Genomic DNA, 19,031 nt, shown 5'->3' on the forward strand with positions numbered 1-19,031 from the left:
CGGTGCCAGACGGCACGGTGGTACTCACTCAGCCAATAACGTATACGGAGTCTCTGGTAAAACAGACGGCTGGATGGACGGGTCCCGCAGCCGGCTGCGGTGGTCACTCCCGGTAGGTTGGCGGTGACTGCCTTTCCCTGCACCTGTAATGTGTTTTCGGCCCCGATGGCTTCCCACCGGTAACCCGCTCCCCAGCTTGGATAGATGCCGAGGGAGCCCCTTTTGCCCGCAGGCTCAGGCCCTGGGAATTGTAGCCTTGGCGGTGACTGTATTTCCCTTCACGGTTGAGCGGTTGCCTTCAATCGGGTCTTTGCTGCTGGGAAACCCCGGAGGTTCCCGTCGCTAACGGATTTGACTGGTTTAACGGCGACTCCAAGCCTGGTCGGGGTCCGTAGGCCCTGCCGAATGGTGCTGGCTTCTCTTCGCTCCCCGGTTTGGTACTGGCGGGCCACCGCCCGACCCCGGTCCTACGGTTCCGCGTCGATCGGCCCCTCCTGCAGACGGTCACCACCGTCTGCCAACCTTGCTCTTAGGTGCCCGGGCCACATACCCGGACACGGTCAATCTGCTCCACCACCACTTCACTCAACTCTCTCCAACACTTTCCCTCACTGTTCTCAACTGCCTCTTTCCCGCCTCCAGGACTGTGAACTCCTCAGTGGGTGGGGCCAACCGCCTGGCTCCACCCCACCTGGTGTGGACATCAGCCCCTGGAGGGAGGCAACAAGGATTTGTGTGTGACTGATGTGCCTAACCGGGGTGTCGGGTGTGTTGTTGCAGTACCTGTGACGTCCTGGCTTGTCCAGGGCGCCACACGCACAGGGCCTAATATAGTAGATTGTCATTATATTTTTGTCTTATTTTTTAACAAAATTAATTTTAAAATTATAAGATTAAAAAGAAAAGATTATAAAGAACAATGTCTCTATTCTCTAGCTTAATTGTACAGTTACTTTAAATGTTCCAATTATTCATTATTATATATACTGTATCATATTTTAAAGGGCTATTCCAATATATTGAAGAGGTTGTCCACTACTTTAACACTGATGGCGTATCCTTAGGACAGGTCATCATTATCTGATTGGTCAGGGTCTGACACCCCCACCGATCAGCTGTTATCGGAGCCGGTGGTGGCAGTAGGTACTCAGAAATGCTCAGTTCTGGATACTGCACATCCACCTCCTATTGATTTGAAAGGGAAGCAGATGTACATTACCCAGCCGCTGCCACTATCAGATGATGGGGCAACTTAAACTGAGCATTCCCGGCTGCCGACTTCCGCCGGCACTGAGAATCTCTCATTGGTGGGGATGTTAGGTGTTGGACCCCGGCCGATGAGACATTGATTCCCTATCCTAAAGATAGGCCATCAATGTTAATGTACTGGACAACCGCTTTAAGTTGTTCCCTATCCAGATAACTTGCTGATCTCTGACTGGCTGACTACTGGGATCTCTGCAATCCTAAGATCGATGGTTCCCACGTTCCAGTGACCTTATCTCATGAACTTGGAGAAGGCGGGTGGCAGCTGTTTGAGCTCTAGCAATCAGAGTAGGTTATCCACTGTCTTTTGTATAGGGAATAACCTAACATTTTGGCATGACCCTTTAAAGGCGTTGTCTGGCCTTAAGTGGGCTTTACACACAGCGACATCGCTAGCATTTGCTGGCGATGTCCAGCGCCATTGCACCTGCCCCCAGTCGCACGACCGATATGTGGTGATTGCTGCCGTAGAGAACATTATCGCTACGGCAGCGTCACACGCACATACCTGCTCTGCGACGTCGCTGTGACCGGCGAACCGCCTCCTTTCTAAGGGGGCGGTTCGATCAGCGTCACAGCAACGTCACAGCAGCGTCACTGAACCGCCGCCCAATAGAAAAGGAGGGGTGGAGATGAGCGGCCGGAACATGCCGCCCACCTCCTTCCTTCCTTTTTTTCCGGTGGACGCAGGTAAGGAGATGTTTGTCGTTCCAGCGGCGTCACACATAGCGATGTGTGCTGCCACAGGAATGACAAACAACATCGTACCTGCAGCAGCACCGATATTATGGAAATGAATGACGTGTCAACGAGCAACGATTTTGCACGTTTTTGCGCACGTTGATCGTCGCTCATTTGTGTCACACGCTGCAATGTCACTACTGGCGCCGGATGTGCGTCACTAACGACGTGACCCCGACGATATATCGGCAGCGATGTCGCAGCGTGTAAAGTACCCCTTAGGCGGGCTTTGCACACTACGACATCGCAGGTGCGATGTCGGTGGGGTCAAATCGAAAGTGACGCACATCCGGCGTCACTTGCGATGTCGTAGTGTGTAAAGCCTAGATGATACGATGAACGAGCGCAAAATCGTCGTCATCGTATCATCGCTGCAGCCTCCGACATTTCCATAATGCCGGGGGAGCGACAGGTACGATGTAGTTCCTCGTTCCTGCGGCCGCACACATCGCTGTGTATGAAGCCGCAGGAGCGATGAACTTCACCTTACCTGCCGCCGGCTGCAATGAGAAGGACGGAGGTGGGCGGGATGTTTACATCCTGCTCATCTCCGCCCCTCCACTTCAATTGGCCGCCTGCCGTGTGACGTCACTGTGACGCCGCACGACCCGCCCCCTAAGGAAGGAGGCGGGTCGCCGGCCAGAGGGACGTCGCACGGCAGGTATGTGCGTGTAAAGCTGCCGTAGCGATAATAATCGCTACGGCAGCTTTCACTATATATCGAACGTGCGACGGGGGCGGGACTATCGCTGCAGCATCGGTAACACATTGTTACCGATGTTGCAACGTGCAAAGCCCGCCTTAGAGTACAAGTCTGCGGTCAATCTATGTGACTGGAGACCTGTGAATACTCACAGCACATGCACACCATACACACGTGATGTCTAGAGATGTTATTTGCATACATGAGGTCACGTGCTGACGAGACGTGAATGGCCTTGCTACAAGTGAAGCGAGTGAGGCCAAACACATCTGGTTGGAATATGGCCGATCGTATACAAGTCACATACATGCAGTTGCATGACTGTCCGCTCCCTGCGTTGGTACCAGAGAATCCTAATAACGTGAGGATTCTTAAGTCCACAGTCACATAGATTGACTTCAGACTTGTACCCTAAGGCCGGAAAACCCCTTTAAATTTACTAATAAATATCATGCCTGTATGTTGGGCCTAAAGGGGGCTTTACACGCTGCGACATCGCTAATGCGGAGTCGTTGGGGTCACGGAATTTGTGACGCACATCCGGCCGCATTAGCGATGTTGCTGCATGTGACACCGATGAGCGATTTTGCATCGTTGCAAAAACGTGCAAAATCGCTCATCGGTGACATGGGGGTCCATTCTCGATTATCGTTACTGCAGCAGTAACGATGTAGTCCGTCGCTCCTGCGGCAGCACACATCGCTATGTGTGACGCCGCAGGAACGAGGAAGCTCTCCTTACCTGCCTCCCGGCTGCTATGAGGAAGGAAGGAGGTGGGCGGGATGTTACGTCCCGCTCATCTCCGCCCCTCCGCTGCTATTGGGCGGCCGCTCAGTGACGTCGCTGTGACGCTGCACGGACCACCCCCTTAGAAAGGAGGCGGTTCGCCGGTCACAGCGACGTCGCCGGGCAGGTAAGTATGTGTAACGGGTCTGGGCGATGTTGTGCGGCACGGGTAGCGATTTGCCCGTGTCGCGCAACAGATGGGGGCGGGTACCCACACTAGTGATATCGGGACCGATATCGCAGTGTGTAAAGTTGCCTTAACTCTGTATAGTCATATGTAACTGAATGTAATACTTTACCTTTGTTAATTCCTTTAGTCGTAATATATCATTCTTTCCTCCACCTTTTATCACTCTCTGTCTCTCTTGTGCCACATCTTCATCTTCTCCTTCAATCTGATCTTTTGGAGGTTCTGCAAACCTGCAATACACATGAAAATCAACAAACAAATAATCCTGATCTGAGAACTGCAACAATGGTGTCATGGTTGACTGAAAGTCCTGTGGTGTCCGGCTGTAGAAGGTCACAGCATTTGGCTTCACAAACTGCTCCCTGACATTGTATTCATCCTGCTGTGGTGTTAATCGTATCCTAGGTATCTTCTCTGCTTGGGGTTAATCCCGTTCCTTTTAGGATCCTGCAGATCTCACCGTTCAGTTGTTAATCGTCCTCACTTCCCGTTGTGTCCTTAAATACCCACATTTTCCCTTGGTGTTTGCTGGTGATAGAGTTAAATTCCTATACAGGCCTTGGCTGCAAATAGTCAACTTGTATTCATCTGAAGAAACATTTTTGTTTGTTGCTGTTCCTCTCCGAGTCATCTTCTTCTTGGAGATAAGTTATTAATCACTTCTCCCTATTGTGCTCCCTGTGTCTTTAGAGCTTAGTGGAGTTGACTAAGTGCTCATCCCATCTGTTTTTTACCTTGGGCCCAGTTTGTAGTCAGGCAGGGCCAGCTATCCCGCTTGGCGTATAGGTGTGGAACCTATCTACGGTGGTCAGGGAAGCCGGGGCCAGCGGAAGGGTTGGTCATGGGTCACCATCTCCGCCTTCCCTAGACTCAGGGTTTACCCTCCCTTCCCTGTCACCGAATGCGTGGTGCTCCCATACCTAGCATGAAAGATGGTCAATGGTGCATCTATATGTCCTCGAAACTTAAAATTCCAGATATAGCTGTTGGGTGAGCGTTTGTTCTGCCACATTTATTCCACCTCATTCCCTCTTCACATGAGTGCTCTTTTCAGTTCACTTTTTATGTGTTTTCATTGGGGCGAGGAATTGACTAAATTTAAAAAAAACAGCTCTGAGTACGGTCTTACTTGCAATTCTCCATAGAAAAACATGCAAATGAGCTGACTTCTAGCTTCTCTGTAAGACAATGCATGACTCTTTAACAAGGTTTCCAACACGTTTAGCTGCAGGTATGTTACAAGGCTCATTAAGGGGGTGAATAACGACTTACAGGGTACCTTCCTCTATAGGTGGCCCCAGCAAAAAAGTGCCTAATTGTCTACTCATCTCTGCTGTTCCTAAGTTCTATCCGCACATGAAGCTGTGCTACAACAGGGTACCTGATTGTCTATTTATCTTTGATGATTCAAGTGCTCTCCATACAAGTAATGCACCTAGAACGGAGTAATCCTATAACTGCGTATACATTAAATGGAAGTAAACTCGGGATTACAGAACAGGAGAAGGACTTTGGTATTCTCATTACAAATAAGCTGAGCAGCAGCACTCAATGTCAAGCAGCAGCTGCAAAAGCAAACAAAATTTTAGGGTGTATAAAAAGAGAGATTAGATCCCGCGATCCCAACGTTTTGTTACCCCTATATAAATCACTTGTAAGGCCACATCTGGAATATGGGATCCAGTTTTGGGCTCCACATTTTAAAAAGGACATTCAGAAGTTCGAGTCAGTTCAAAGGCGGGTAACTAGACTACTATAATGAATGGAAGGCCTCCCATATGATGACAGGTTGAAAAAGTTAGATATGTTTATCTTAGAAAAAAAGACGTCTCAGAGGAGATCTCATTTATATGTATAAATACATGTGTGGTCAACATAAAGGACTGGCACATGACTTATTCCTTCCAAAGTCAATACTAAGGACCAGGGGGCATACACTGCGAGTGGAAGAAAAGCGATTCCGACAGCTAAATAGGAAAGGGTTCTTTACAGTTAGAGCAGTCAGACTGTGGAATGCCGACCACAAGAGGTAGTAATGGCAGATACTATAACAGCTTTTAAAAAATGGCTGGATGATTTCCTCAGTACACAACATTGTTGGTTATAAATGACTTAGTGACCAAATTTAGAACTGGTGGAGGAAGGTTGAACTAGATGGACCTAAGTCTTTTTTCAACCTAAGCAACTATGTAACTATGTAACATACACTTGGCTCTGCTGCATCAAGCACATCCAACTCTGCTGATTCATGTGCTGTTTTGGGTATCCAACTCTACTAATCTTTGCTGTTCCACGTGCCGCCCAGTTCCGCTGTATCTACGTCTCCAGTCTGTGCGTCTCACTGTTACCTATAGTTTAGTGAATTTGTAGCGCCCCACAGGGCCTCAAGGGTTTCTCGTCACCGGACCAGCAGTTTCATGGGGTTGCTGTGACTGGCCTGACCCGGCTTCGTGGCCCCGTCGGCTACATGTAAGAGACAAACAAGCGGGTGTCCAGTGTAGAAGGGGATGGAAGGAGGGAGAAGGGTCCCTGGAGAGAGTCACTGGTGGCAGTGGTGACTGGGGTCTTGGCCGCTGACCCCTTCCTGCAACTTTTCGTCTCCCAGGAGTAGTGTTGGATGGGGATGGGGGATGCTTTGCAGCGCCACCCGTGGTGTGCGGTTAGGGATTAGCCACCGCCGCGAGATGTTGCTCTACTCCAGGGCTGATGTTAACGCAGGCCAGATAGTCCAGCTCCCCAAAGGTGCAGCGAGCCCCAGTGAGGATGAGGACGGTGGGGACGGCTGATGGCGCCAAAGCGCGGGGTTCCGGCAATGACAAGGACAACACCGGGGCTGCAGTTCAAAGTTCTTTTTTACTCACAGTTCATAAGGTGCCCCGGAGGTGCCGCTCTCCGCCTCCATGGATGGACTCCAGCTGGTTCTGGGTAAATCAGAGGCAGTCACCGGTGTCCGTGGAAAATGGAAATGTGTGAGACCTTCCTCCTTGCGCTGACTTGCGGCTCCCTGTTGCCTGAAGCAACTTGGGGACCCCACTGTCTGTATTAAGTGTCCCGTCCTGTATGCAGGTCACTCGGATCCTCGCCGTGGGGCCTGGCTGTAAACCAGACCCCAAATCATATATGTCACTGTGCTCCAGGAAAGTGGGTGGTAAGCGATGGGACATGAAATCCCCATCCCCTGCAGATTGTTAGAGTCCGTGAAGGTGTCCCCAACCGAGGGCTCTGCACCCCGACTCGCGCTGGCACTGTGGGAACAGTTAAGGCCACTTTACACACTACGACATCACTGAAGCGATCTCGTTGGGGTCACGGAATTTGTGACGCACATCCGGCCGCTTTAGCGATGTTGTTGCGTGTGACACCTATTAGCGCTTTTTAATCGTTGCAAAAACGTTCAAAATCGCTAATCGGTGACATCCCCCCCTAATCTCAATTATCATTGCTGCTGCAGTAACGATGTTGTTCCTCGTTCCTGTGGCAGCACACATCGCTACGTGTGACGCCGCAGGAACGAGGAACCTCACCTTACCTGCGTCCCGCCAGCAATGAGGAAGGAAGGAGGTGGGCGGGATGTTACGGCCGCTTATCTCAGCCCCTCCGCTTTGATTGGGCGGCTGCTTAGTGACTTCGCTATGACGCCGAACGAACCGCCCCCTTAGAAAGGAGGCGGTTCGCCGGTCACAGCGACGTCGCTAGGCAGGTAAGTAGTGTGACGGGTCTGGGCGATGTTGTGCGCCACGGGCAGCGATTTGCCCATGTCGTACAACCGATGGGGGCGGGTACCCACGCTAGTGATATCGGTAACGATATCGCAGCGTGTAAAGCGGCCTGTAGGCTCAACCTCAGCTGCCATGTCTCCTCCTCTGTCTCACCATCTCCACCGGTCGCCTCCGTCTCTCGCCCTCTTTCAGTCTGGCCGGTCATATCTATAGAAGCTCTGTGAAGCACTCTCTATAGTAGCCGTGGTACTACAAGTCACATGATGTTCTGGCACTCTTTCCTCCTTCCTGAGATAGTTCTTAAGCATGCATACCAGGCTGTCCCCCGGAGGGGAGCAGGGTGTAGCACTCCCCCCGGGGACCTGTTGCTTCGTCGTTGTCTCAGACTGTTCTTCTGAAGTGTTCTACTCACTCACTGAAAAGCAGCTCCCCACCCTCTGGAATGACTCAGCAGTGCTGGGGAACTACCCATTGCTATGGTGCCCACCTGCAGTCTGGCTTCCTGTATGTGGTGACTCATGTCACCGTCAAGTGCCGCACATGTCACATCCGTGCAGCCGGCTGCATTCTTCCAGACACACTGAGCTGTGGGCGGTGTTTCACCGCTGACACAGCCCATCTGCTCCCTGCTCCTCCCTCCCTCCTCCCTCACAGCACAGAGCATCGCGCCTCTTGCTTGCAGCGTTCTGCTATGAGGGAGGAGGGAGGGGGGAGCAGGGAGCAGATGGGCTGTGTCAGCGGTGAAACACCGCCCACAGTTCAGTGAGTCTGGAAGAATGCAGCCGGCTGCACGGATGTGACGTGTGCGGCACTTGACGGTGACGTCACTGGAGCGGGAACAGTGGTCTGCAATAGCGCCTCTCACAGGCACTATTGCCAACACAAGGTATTTGAGAGAAACATTGTTTCTCAATATAATATCGAACTAGACAATAAAAAATATTCGTGAACCACCCTTTTAACCTTTTCTCACCCGGGAGAAAATTACAATCTTAAACCAGATGCAATTCCCTGTGGCGACTGAGCCTCAGGGGCGCCACAAATCCATCTCACTAGTTCACCCATAATATAATGAACTGGAACCATTCTTCTATACAGCCTTATCTATTAAGGTATGATGTACTGTATATCTCACCAAGTGCTGAGAAAGAAGCGGTTTTGAATAAGTAAATTCAAGCCAAAATACACGACTCCTTCAATGGCCATCACAATAATATTTCTTCCCAGGAACTCCCACTGGAAAGGATTTGTTATGTGCTCTTCACCTGCATGAAACACAGCGTTCTAGGTAAAATATAACATAAGGCTAGAAGTAATGCACGTATTTCTATAACCAGTAATAAAAAGTCCCAAACAAGTTAACTGAAGAATAAAAATGGCCTCATTGCTCTGATTGCCCCAGCAGGACGTCCCAAAGGTCTATACAGGTAGAACTACTCATTTATAGTGTTGAGCGGACCCCCGGATCCGCAAAATCCAGATCCGCACGGTTTGAGAGCCCAATCCGAGTCCGACCAGTACCCGGGATTCGGGGTGCACGATCCGGATCCTCTTTTTTTTTTTCTTCTCTCTCTCTCTCTCTCTCTCTCCTATGTTCACTCCCTTAAAGAGAATCTGTCAGAAGTTTTTTTGCTATTAAATCTGAGAGCAGCAGAGGGGCAGAGATGCTGATTCCAGCTATGTAGACTCACTTGTAACGGGGTTGGTGCCTCAGGATTGGAGGATTGCTGATGTGGTACCGATATTTAAGAAAGGTAAGAGGGTAGATCCAGGCAACTACCGTCCAGTAAGCCTGACATCAGTAGTATGCAAAGTTTTTGAGGGCATTTTAAGGGATGACATGCAAAAATATATTGCAGAAAATAATATGATAACTGACAAACAGCATGGATTCATGAAAGATAAGTCGTGTCTAACCAACCTGTTGGGGTTCTATGAGGGGGTAAGTTCAAACCTGGATATTGGTAATGCAGCTGATGTGATTTATTTGGACTTTGCAAAGGCATTTGATACTGTACCACATAATAGCCTTATACTAAAGCTCCAGAAGCAAGGACTAGGGGACACAATATGCAACTGGGTAAGGAATTGGCTAAAATATAGGAAACAAAGAGTAGTCATAAATGGTACATTCTCTAAATGGGCCATAGTCAGCAGTGGGGTACCACAGGGATCTGTGCTAGGACCGATTCTTTTTACTCTCTTTATTAATGACCTTGTGGATGGGATTGATAGTACAGTGTCAGTCTTTGCCGATGACACCAAACTATGTAGGATATTAAAAACTGACCTGGATAGTACAATATTACAAAAAGATCTGGATAAGATGTCAGAATGGGCAGATACTTGGCAAATGAGATTTAATGTTGATAAATGTAAAGTAATGCACCTAGGACGGAGTAATCCTATAGCTGCGTATACATTAAATGGAAGTAAACTCGGGACTACAGAACAGGAGAAGGACTTGGGTATTCTCATTACAAATAAGCTGAGCAGCAGCACTCAATGTCAAGCAGCAGCTGCAAAAGCAAACAAGATTTTAGGGTGTATAAAAAGAGAGATTAGATCCCGTGATCCCAACGTATTGTTACCCCTCTATAAATCACTTGTAAGACCACATCTGGAATACGGGATCCAGTTTTGGGCTCCACATTTTAAAAAGGACATTCAGAAGTTAGAGTCAGTTCAAAGGCAGGCAACTAGACTATTACAAGGAATGGAAGGCCTCCCATATGATGGCAGGTTGAAAAAGTTAGATATGTTTAGCTTAGAAAAAAGACGTCTCAGAGGAGATCTCATTTATATGTATAAATACATGTGTGGTCAATATAAAGGACTGGCACATGACTTATTTCTTCCAAAAACAATACTAAGGACCAGGGGGCACTCACTGCGAGTGGAAGAAAAGCGATTCCGACACCTAAATAGGAAAGGGTTCTTTACAGTTAGAGCGGTCAGACTGTGGAATACACTACCACAAGAGGTTGTAATGGCAGATACTATAACAGCTTTTAAAAAAGGGCTGGATGATTTCCTCAGTACACAACATTGTTGGTTATAAATGACTTAGTGACTAAATGTAGAACTGGTGGAGGAAGGTTGAACTAGATGGACCTAGGTCTTTTTTCAACCTAAGTAACTATGTAACTATGTAACTATGTATCACTTACTAGGCTGTATGCTGCTGTTTCAATAAAATCAGTATTTTATCAGCAGAAGGTCATCACTATAGGACTAGGTGTCTCATGCCTACTAATGAACTTCTCTGAATAACCTCGCCCCAGCCACTGATTGGCAGCTTTGTGTTAGTGTACAAACAAAGCTGCCAATTAATGGTATGGGTGGGGTTATACAGGGCTCAGTATTCTGAACACTGCTAAATTTGCAGCAGAGAAAACAGTAATTCTATTAAAGGGAACCTGTCACCACTTTTTCGGCCTATAAGCTGCAGCCACCACCAACGGGCTCTTACATACAGCATTCTAACATGCTATATATAAGAGCCTAGGCCGGAAGTATAACATGAAAAACACTTTATAATACTTACCTAACGGTCGCGCTGTGGGCCTTATGGGCGTCTCCGTTCTCAGGTACCGCCTCTTGTGGCCATCTTTGTTCTCCTTTTTCTTTAGCCGCGGTGCATGACGCGTCCGACGTCATACACACTCACCGGCATTCAGGTCCTGAGCAGGGCAGATCAAAGTATTGTAGTGCGCCTGCGCAGGATCGGCGAGTGTGTATGACGTAACACCCAGGCTGCAAAAAGAGGATGAAGATGGCCGAAACAGCAGGCATCGGCACCGGACACACCCATAAGGCCCACAGCGCGACCGTTAGGTAAGTATTATAAAGTGTATTTTATGTTATACCCTCGGCCTGGGCTCTTATATACAGCATGTTAGAATGCTGTATATAAGAACCTGGTGATGGTGGCCGCAGCGTATAGTCCAAAAAAGTTGTGACAGGTTCCCTTTAAAATGACAGCAAGCAACCCAGCAAGAGACACATCACTGGAATCAGGGTCATAGCCAATATATCATGGTACTCACAGATTACATAGCAAAAACCTGCTGACAGATTCCCTTTAATGGTTTAGTTAATTGCTCTCGCCCTGTGTCTAAATACACTTGCTAAAGTAAAGTTAGTCTTGGCTCAACAGGTCTCTAAGGGGGAACAACCTGTTCTAGTAATTATTTACATCTCCCCATAAATGCCTGATTCTGTGGATGATCACCTTGTATATGTCCACATGTATTAAAGAATGTTTGAGTGTATGGTGACTACTTATGTTTTCATTATACAGAACAGAGATATTTTCCAGCAAGGAACAACTACTTGAGAACTTGTCAGGAGTACTGCAGTTCTCATACATAAAATCTAGAGCAATTCCTTTGCTTAACCCCAAGGGAATATCCATGCATTTACCAAAGCGGGCGTACACGTCAGTCACTGCTTGATTCATGGCCAAATCAATGAGTCCTCGCCCCAGGCAGAAGTGCGGGAAGATTAAGAGCAAACTTTTTAGCTTCTCATTGAACTTTAATAAAGACTAGAATGAATGAAATAAAAAAAATACATTAAAACTGAGTAAAAGAAACATAAAATATACTGCAAAATCATAAAATATAAAATCTGTTACTTTCTGACTCTATAAAGTGCTGAATCCAAAGACCACCTCCACCTTATATTGGAAAATATATTTTAGCGAGTGACCAGATAATCCTATATCCTTGACCTTAGAAAATTTAGAGATGATTCACAATATGCTCCATGATTTCATTACTGTGCATTTAGGAGTCATTGCATCATGGCAAAGTGAAGCCCTGTGCTGAGATCTGGATGGTCTTGGCATATTAAGCAAATTTTGGTAACTCATTAGTTCACAGAATTCAACAGGAGAATCAATTTACCTATTTTGCTTATAAACTCAACTAAAGAGAATCACAAACATGGTGAATTAATTCACCAATTCACCTCTATAGGCAGTGAATCAGCAAAACACAGGTAAATGTTAACCTCATCATGTACCGCCAGGAGCCTGAACTTTACTTTGTTCTGAACATTGTTGTTTATGAGCCATGTAATTAGATGTCCTTGTGCATTATCCAGCCCAGATAAAGGAACAGGACACAGCTGCCACTAAAGGGTTAACATGTAAAAGGAGGACATAGCTGTTTAAAAAGGATTAATCTGCATAAGAATTACGGTAAACATCTGCTTTTACAAGGTTCATCTGAGTCTCTACTATATACTGTACAGTCATTTGACACTAAGAAATGAGCCATGTAATTAGATGTCCCTGTGCATTATCCAGCCCAGATAAAGGAACAGGACACAACTGCCACTAAAGGGTTAACATGTAAAAGGAGGACATAGCTGTTTAAAAAGGATTAATCTGCATAAGAATTACGGTAAACATCTGCTTTTACAAGGTTCATCTGAGTCTCTACTATATACTGTACAGTCATTTGACACTAAGAAATTTTGGTTCTTACAAAGTTTGCTGCTTCAGTTTTTATAGTGCCGATTCACATTAACACTAGGGTGTTGTGAAGAGTGATTAAATGAATAGCAAAGTTATTCCTTGTCAGGAAAATTAAATTAAAGGGATTGGCCAATAATTTTTTTATTGATGGTCTCTCCTTAAGCGGGCTTTACACGATACGATATCGTTAATGAATTATCGTCGGGGTCACGGTGTTTGTGACGCACATCCGGCGTCATTAACGATATCGCAGTGTGTGATACTTATGAGCGACCTTAAATGATCGCATAAGCGGTCAAAATTGTTTGCCGCGGAGAGGTCGTCCTGAAACAAAAAATCGTTTTCTGCTTATTAGCGATGTTGTTCCTCTTTCCTGTGGCAGCACACATCGCTGTGTGTGACACCGCAGGAGTGACGAACATCTCCTTACCTGCCTCCACCGGCAATGCGGAAGGAAGGAGGTGGGTGGGTGTTACGTCCCGCTCATCTCCGCCCCTCTGCTTCTATTGGCCGCATGCCGTGTGATGTCGCTGTGACGCCGAACGAACCGCCCCCTTAGAAAGGATGCAGTTCGCCGGCCAGAGCGACGTCGTAGGGAAGGTAAGTCCATGTGACGGGGGTAAGCGAGATTGTGCGGCACGGGCAGCGATTTGCCCATGATGCACAACCGACGGGGGCAGGTACGATCGCTTGCAATCTCGCTAGCGAGATCGCAGCGTGTAAAGCCCGCTTTAAACTAGGCCATCAATATCTGATTCTAAGAGGTGCGAGACCCGGAATCCCCCCAGTGATCAGCTGTTAACGCTGACCCCAGAACTTCAGCAGCTCCATCAACACTATAGTGGCCAAAGCTGGGTACTGCAGATTCACCCCCTAATAATTAGAATAGGGGTTGTATCTGCAGTACCTGGCTATGGCCACTATAGAAATGACCGTGCCGCTGTATCCTGCATCCGAGAATTTCTGTATACCCATAGTAACAATTGATTGGCTGGGATTCTGGATGTTGCACCCCCATCAACCAGATATTGTGATGGCCTATTCTAAGGGGCCCTTTGCACACTACAACATCGCAGGTGCCATGTCGGTGGGGTCAAATCGAAAGTGATGCACTTCCGGCGTCGCTCTCGACATCGTAGTGTGTAAATCGTTTTAACTACGATTACCGAGCACAAAAGCGTCGGTATCGTATGATCGGTGTAGTGTCGGTCATTTTCATTATTTTGGCTGCAGCGACGGTAAGATGTTGTTCCTCGTTCCTGCGGCAGCACACATCGCTGTGTATGAAGTCGAAGGAAGAGTGAGGAACATCTCCTACCTGCGTCCCGTCTGCAATGCGGAAGGAAAGAGGTGGGCGGGATGTTTACGTCCCGCTCATCTCCGCCCCTCCGCTTCTATTGGCCACCTGCCGTGTGACGTTGCTGTGACGCCACACGACCCGCCCCCTTAGGAAGGAGGCGGGTCGCCGGCCAGAGCGACGTCGCAGAGCAGGTAAGTGCATGTGCAGCTGCCGTAGTGATAATATTCGCTACGGCTGCTATCACAAGATATCGCAGCTGCAACGGGGGCGGGGACTATCGCGCTCGGCATCGCAGCATCGGCTTGCGATGTCGTAGTGTGCAAAGGGCCCCTAAGGATAGGCCATCACTAAAAAAGTAATGGCCACACCATTTAATCAGAAGAAAAAAAAAAAAAAACATTTTCACTGAAGGTTTCAGGGTGCCCAAGAAAGTGCAGAAAGTACCAGGACAATCTCCTTAAGAGGATTCAACTACAGGATCAGTTCCAGGGGCGCAACTACCGCGGTCGCAGATTTGTGTCGGAGGATGCATGCGCATCCAAGTTTTATACATCGCAGCACGGAGACGTGGCGGCCGCCGATATTGCTCCCCATGCACACGATCCTGGACATGGGGAGCAGAGAATTCGCTGACAGGTGCTGCTGCTGTAAGTGGCCGCGCATGACACTGAGGTCATGCGCTGCGCCGCTTACATGCTGGTCAGTTCCCAGTGTCACAGGAGGACGCCGGGGGAACAAGGGGTAGGTGAGTACCATGGCCACCAGTCGCACAGGGCCCTTTCCGGCAGACAGCAGATGGGGCGCCGCAGGGAGCAGCCGTTTACTGTCATTTGCTGCTCCTGCTGTGCACAGGCTCCAGCATAGGGCTCCATACATATGTCTGTGTATACTGTCTGTCTGTGTATACTGTCTATTAGGTCTGTATGTGTATACTGTCTGTGTATACTGTCTGTATGTGTATACTGTCTTTGTATACAGTCTGTGCATACAGTCTGTGTATACTGTCTGTGTATACTGTCTGTATGTGTATACTGTCAGTGTATTATGTCTGTATGTGTATACTGTGTGTATACTGTCTGTCTGTATGTGTATACTGTCTGTATGTGTATACTGTGTGTATACTGTCTGTGTAGACTGTCTGCCTGTGTATAATGTCTGTGTATACTGTCTGTGTATACTGTCTGTGTATACTGTCTGTCTGTGTATAATGTTGTGGCGCCCCTGAGGCTTCCGTCGCCACAGGTCATTGCACCCCATCAGCGGTGTGATGCCCCATTCTGGGAGAGGAAGAGGGTGAACTCCGGTCCCCTGGTAAATCCACACTACACCCATTGCTAGGGACACACAGGACCAGGGAAAGTGGCAGGCAACCCTCCCATGCTGCATGCTGAGAGGGGCTGTAAGACCCATCCCTGCTCCCATAGGGTGGTAGCTTAGCAACTGGGGAGGTGGGAGGAGACCAGAGAGCAGATAGAGAAAGGAAGGTCAAGTTAGTTTCAGTTTACCTCAGGGAGTGAGAGAAGCAGCATGTAGTTGGAGGAGAAGAACGAGAGAAAGGAGGGAGGAGGAGGCCTGCTGAGGCAGGCAAGGAGGAGAAAGAAGAGAAGGAAAGAAAGGGTCGCAGGGCCGCGGGTAGTCCTGTAAGGTACCACGAGCAGTCCTTGTTGGGTACCGCTGCCGAGGGCCCAGAGGCGCTACGGGTAGCTGCAGGCTGCGGTGGCCCGTTCCACAGTGACATCGGTGGAGTGATTAGCTGCGACAGGGGACGGTCCCTAGAAACTGGAGGAGTGAAAAGACAGTCTCCAGACAGTAAAAACCGAGGCCCAGGGAATTGCAAGCTCCCAGGGCCAGAACCCAGAGCAGCCCTTCAGAAAAGGGGTAATCAGCCGACAGGTGACCCCCCAGCCTGGAGGCTGTAATGGAGGCCAAGCCAAGTCCATCTAACTAAGGCAAGGCTAGTGAAGACAGCAGAGAAAGAGACACTAAGAGAGAGGGTACCGGATTTCACACTCGGAATCACCCAGAAGACGGAGGTCCCTGACAGTGGTCCCAGCAGTCCAAGGGTTCTGCCTGCCCTGACAAGAACTGTGAGTAAAAGAACTTGAACTGCACCTCTGAAGTGGCCTCAGTTATTTCATCTGCATAGACACTTACAAGCACCAACTGTGCCCCGGGCATTGCTCCACCTGTGGGGAGCAGTACCACCATAGCTGCCATCACATCATCCCGGTGGCCTCACACAGCAGCGGCGGCTTAGTAGCCGCATACCACAGGTGGCGTCACGAACACAAACTTTAATTCAAGCCACATATTCAACTGACACCCACCAGGGCCACGGAGCCGGGCCCAGCCACCACTGACTACCACCGGACTAGTCCGGCCCGGCACCGGGTGTCCCATAGCCCTGGGGTGGGCGAGTCAACTTTTGGCGTCACGAACAGGATTTCGTGCCCGGTCTAACCGGGTACTGTGCGCCTGAAGAACCGTGTGACAGACTGTGTACTTTACTGAGAAACCGCCGCCATTAGCGCTGCTGAGCGCGGGAAGAAGGGGGGCGTGAAAGAAGAAAGGGCGCGAAGAGAAGCCCCGCCCCCTTGTCCAAGAAAAGAGCGCGAAGCAGTGCCCGCCATGGAAGGCGGAGGAAGAAGAAATGGCGACTAGATAAGCTGGCAGGCTGGCAGAGAGAGTCTAAATGCCAGACCAGCAGATAAAGAAAATGTACCTTATCGCAGCAAAGGTGATGCAGCAGATCCGGCAAGCGACGCACGGAGCAGCGACCACCAGAACACCGGAGATGCAACTGAGGGGTGAGTCATTTAATGCCCCTGCCGGCGCGAGAGCCCCAACCCCCGCTGCCATGCCCGCGGTCCCTGGAGAGATGCCCGGCACGGCGACGCCGATCCGGGCCGCAGCCACGCCAGGTGCGGCCCGCCAAGATTTCGCCGCCGGAGCGACGCCCATCCACACCGCAGCAGCGACGCCAAGCCCGGCCCGTCCAGCTCAGGCCCCAGCAGCGATACCCCGCTCGGATCAGCAAGATCCCGCCGCAGCGGCGACGTTAATCCACGCCGCAGATGCGGCCCGCCAAGCCCAGGCCGCAGCCACGCCAGGTGCGGCCCGTCAAGAATCGGTCACAGCAGCAACTTCAATACAGGCCGCCGCCATGCCAGGCGCGGCCCGCCAAGACCAGCAGACGCAGACTGTGCTGACCACTGTCTACCTGCTGCCAGGTGGGGAGCCGGAGAAGAATCCCTACAAGTAAAGATGAAGAGATGCTGAACTGTAGATAGCCCCTGTCTGCCCCTCATTCTTTTCGAAGACGACACCCTTTCCTACTGTACTGCCCCTGATTCTTTTTGAAGACGTCACCCCCATGTTATGTGTTACCGGGCCACTGAACTGGAATGTGGGCCCCGGTGGAAGTGTATGTGTTAAGTCCTACCAGGCCACTGGACTTAGTGGCTGGTATGTTGTTTATGTGTCCTATGTAACCAGGCCATTGGACTTAATGGCTGGTCGATTGTCCCATTATTGTTTGATTGAAAGAAACGAACTGCCGGGCTACTGGACTTGTAGTAGCCAAAGATGTAATTAGTTGCACCCGTTGTGCCCCCTACCAGAATTATGGGGGATTTGCCTGAACCGTGCAATGGACTGGAAGTGCACACATAGTTTCTTTATAAGAAGTTTGCAACGTTCATGATATGTGCCTCCCATAAAGGGAAGAAATGTTTTATTGTTTTATGTTTTGCATAACAAAAATTTTGCAGTTTCTCCACATGTTTTTGTTGTTTTTCAGCCCGAGGACGTGCTGGGATTTGCTGTGGGGGAGTGTGGCGCCCCTGAGGCTTCCGTCGCCACAGGTCATTGCACCCCATCAGCGGTGTGATGCCCCATTCTGGGAGAGGAAGAGGGTGAACTCCGGTCCCCTGGTAAATCCACACTACACCCATTGCTAGGGACACACAGGACCAGGGAAAGTGGCAGGCAACCCTCCCATGCTGCATGCTGAGAGGGGCTGTAAGACCCATCCCTGCTCCCATAGGGTGGTAGCTTAGCAACTGGGGAGGTGGGAGGAGACCAGAGAGCAGATAGAGAAAGGAAGGTCAAGTTAGTTTCAGTTTACCTCAGGGAGTGAGAGAAGCAGCATGTAGTTGGAGGAGAAGAACGAGAGAAAGGAGGGAGGAGGAGGCCTGCTGAGGCAGGCAAGGAGGAGAAAGAAGAGAAGGAAAGAAAGGGTCGCAGGGCCGCGGGTAGTCCTGTAAGGTACCACGAGCAGTCCTTGTTGGGTACCGCTGCCGAGGGCCCAGAGGCGCTACGGGTAGCTGCAGGCTGCGGTGGCCCGTTCCACAGTGACATCGGTGGAGTGATTAGCTGCGACAGGGGACGGTCCCTAGAAACTGGAGGAGTGAAAAGACAGTCTCCAGACAGTAAAAACCGAGGCCCAGGGAATTGCAAGCTCCCAGGGCCAGAACCCAGAGCAGCCCTTCAGAAAAGGGGTAATCAGCCGACAGGTGACCCCCCAGCCTGGAGGCTGTAATGGAGGCCAAGCCAAGTCCATCTAACTAAGGCAAGGCTAGTGAAGACAGCAGAGAAAGAGACACTAAGAGAGAGGGTACCGGATTTCACACTCGGAATCACCCAGAAGACGGAGGTCCCTGACAGTGGTCCCAGCAGTCCAAGGGTTCTGCCTGCCCTGACAAGAACTGTGAGTAAAAGAACTTGAACTGCACCTCTGAAGTGGCCTCAGTTATTTCATCTGCATAGACACTTACAAGCACCAACTGTGCCCCGGGCATTGCTCCACCTGTGGGGAGCAGTACCACCATAGCTGCCATCAC

The 19,031-nt window shown here is 49.6% G+C and overlaps 1 protein-coding gene across 1 annotated transcript in view; it reads right to left on the reverse strand.

The window, feature by feature from the left end:
* The window catches only part of ABCA4 (ATP binding cassette subfamily A member 4), a 295,790-nt gene that overhangs the window by 33,253 nt on the left and 243,506 nt on the right, over positions 1-19,031 (reverse strand). Inside the window, exons 41-43 of the mRNA XM_075322132.1 lie at positions 11,831-11,954; positions 8,541-8,670; positions 3,796-3,916 (exon numbers count right to left, since the gene is read on the reverse strand). Coding sequence (XP_075178247.1) covers positions 3,796-3,916; positions 8,541-8,670; positions 11,831-11,954 — 375 coding nt within the window. The remainder of the gene's footprint in view (positions 1-3,795; positions 3,917-8,540; positions 8,671-11,830; positions 11,955-19,031) is intronic.

The sequence above is a fragment of the Anomaloglossus baeobatrachus genome, chromosome 8, assembly GCF_048569485.1.
Source record: "Anomaloglossus baeobatrachus isolate aAnoBae1 chromosome 8, aAnoBae1.hap1, whole genome shotgun sequence".
NCBI lineage: Eukaryota > Metazoa > Chordata > Amphibia > Anura > Aromobatidae > Anomaloglossus > Anomaloglossus baeobatrachus.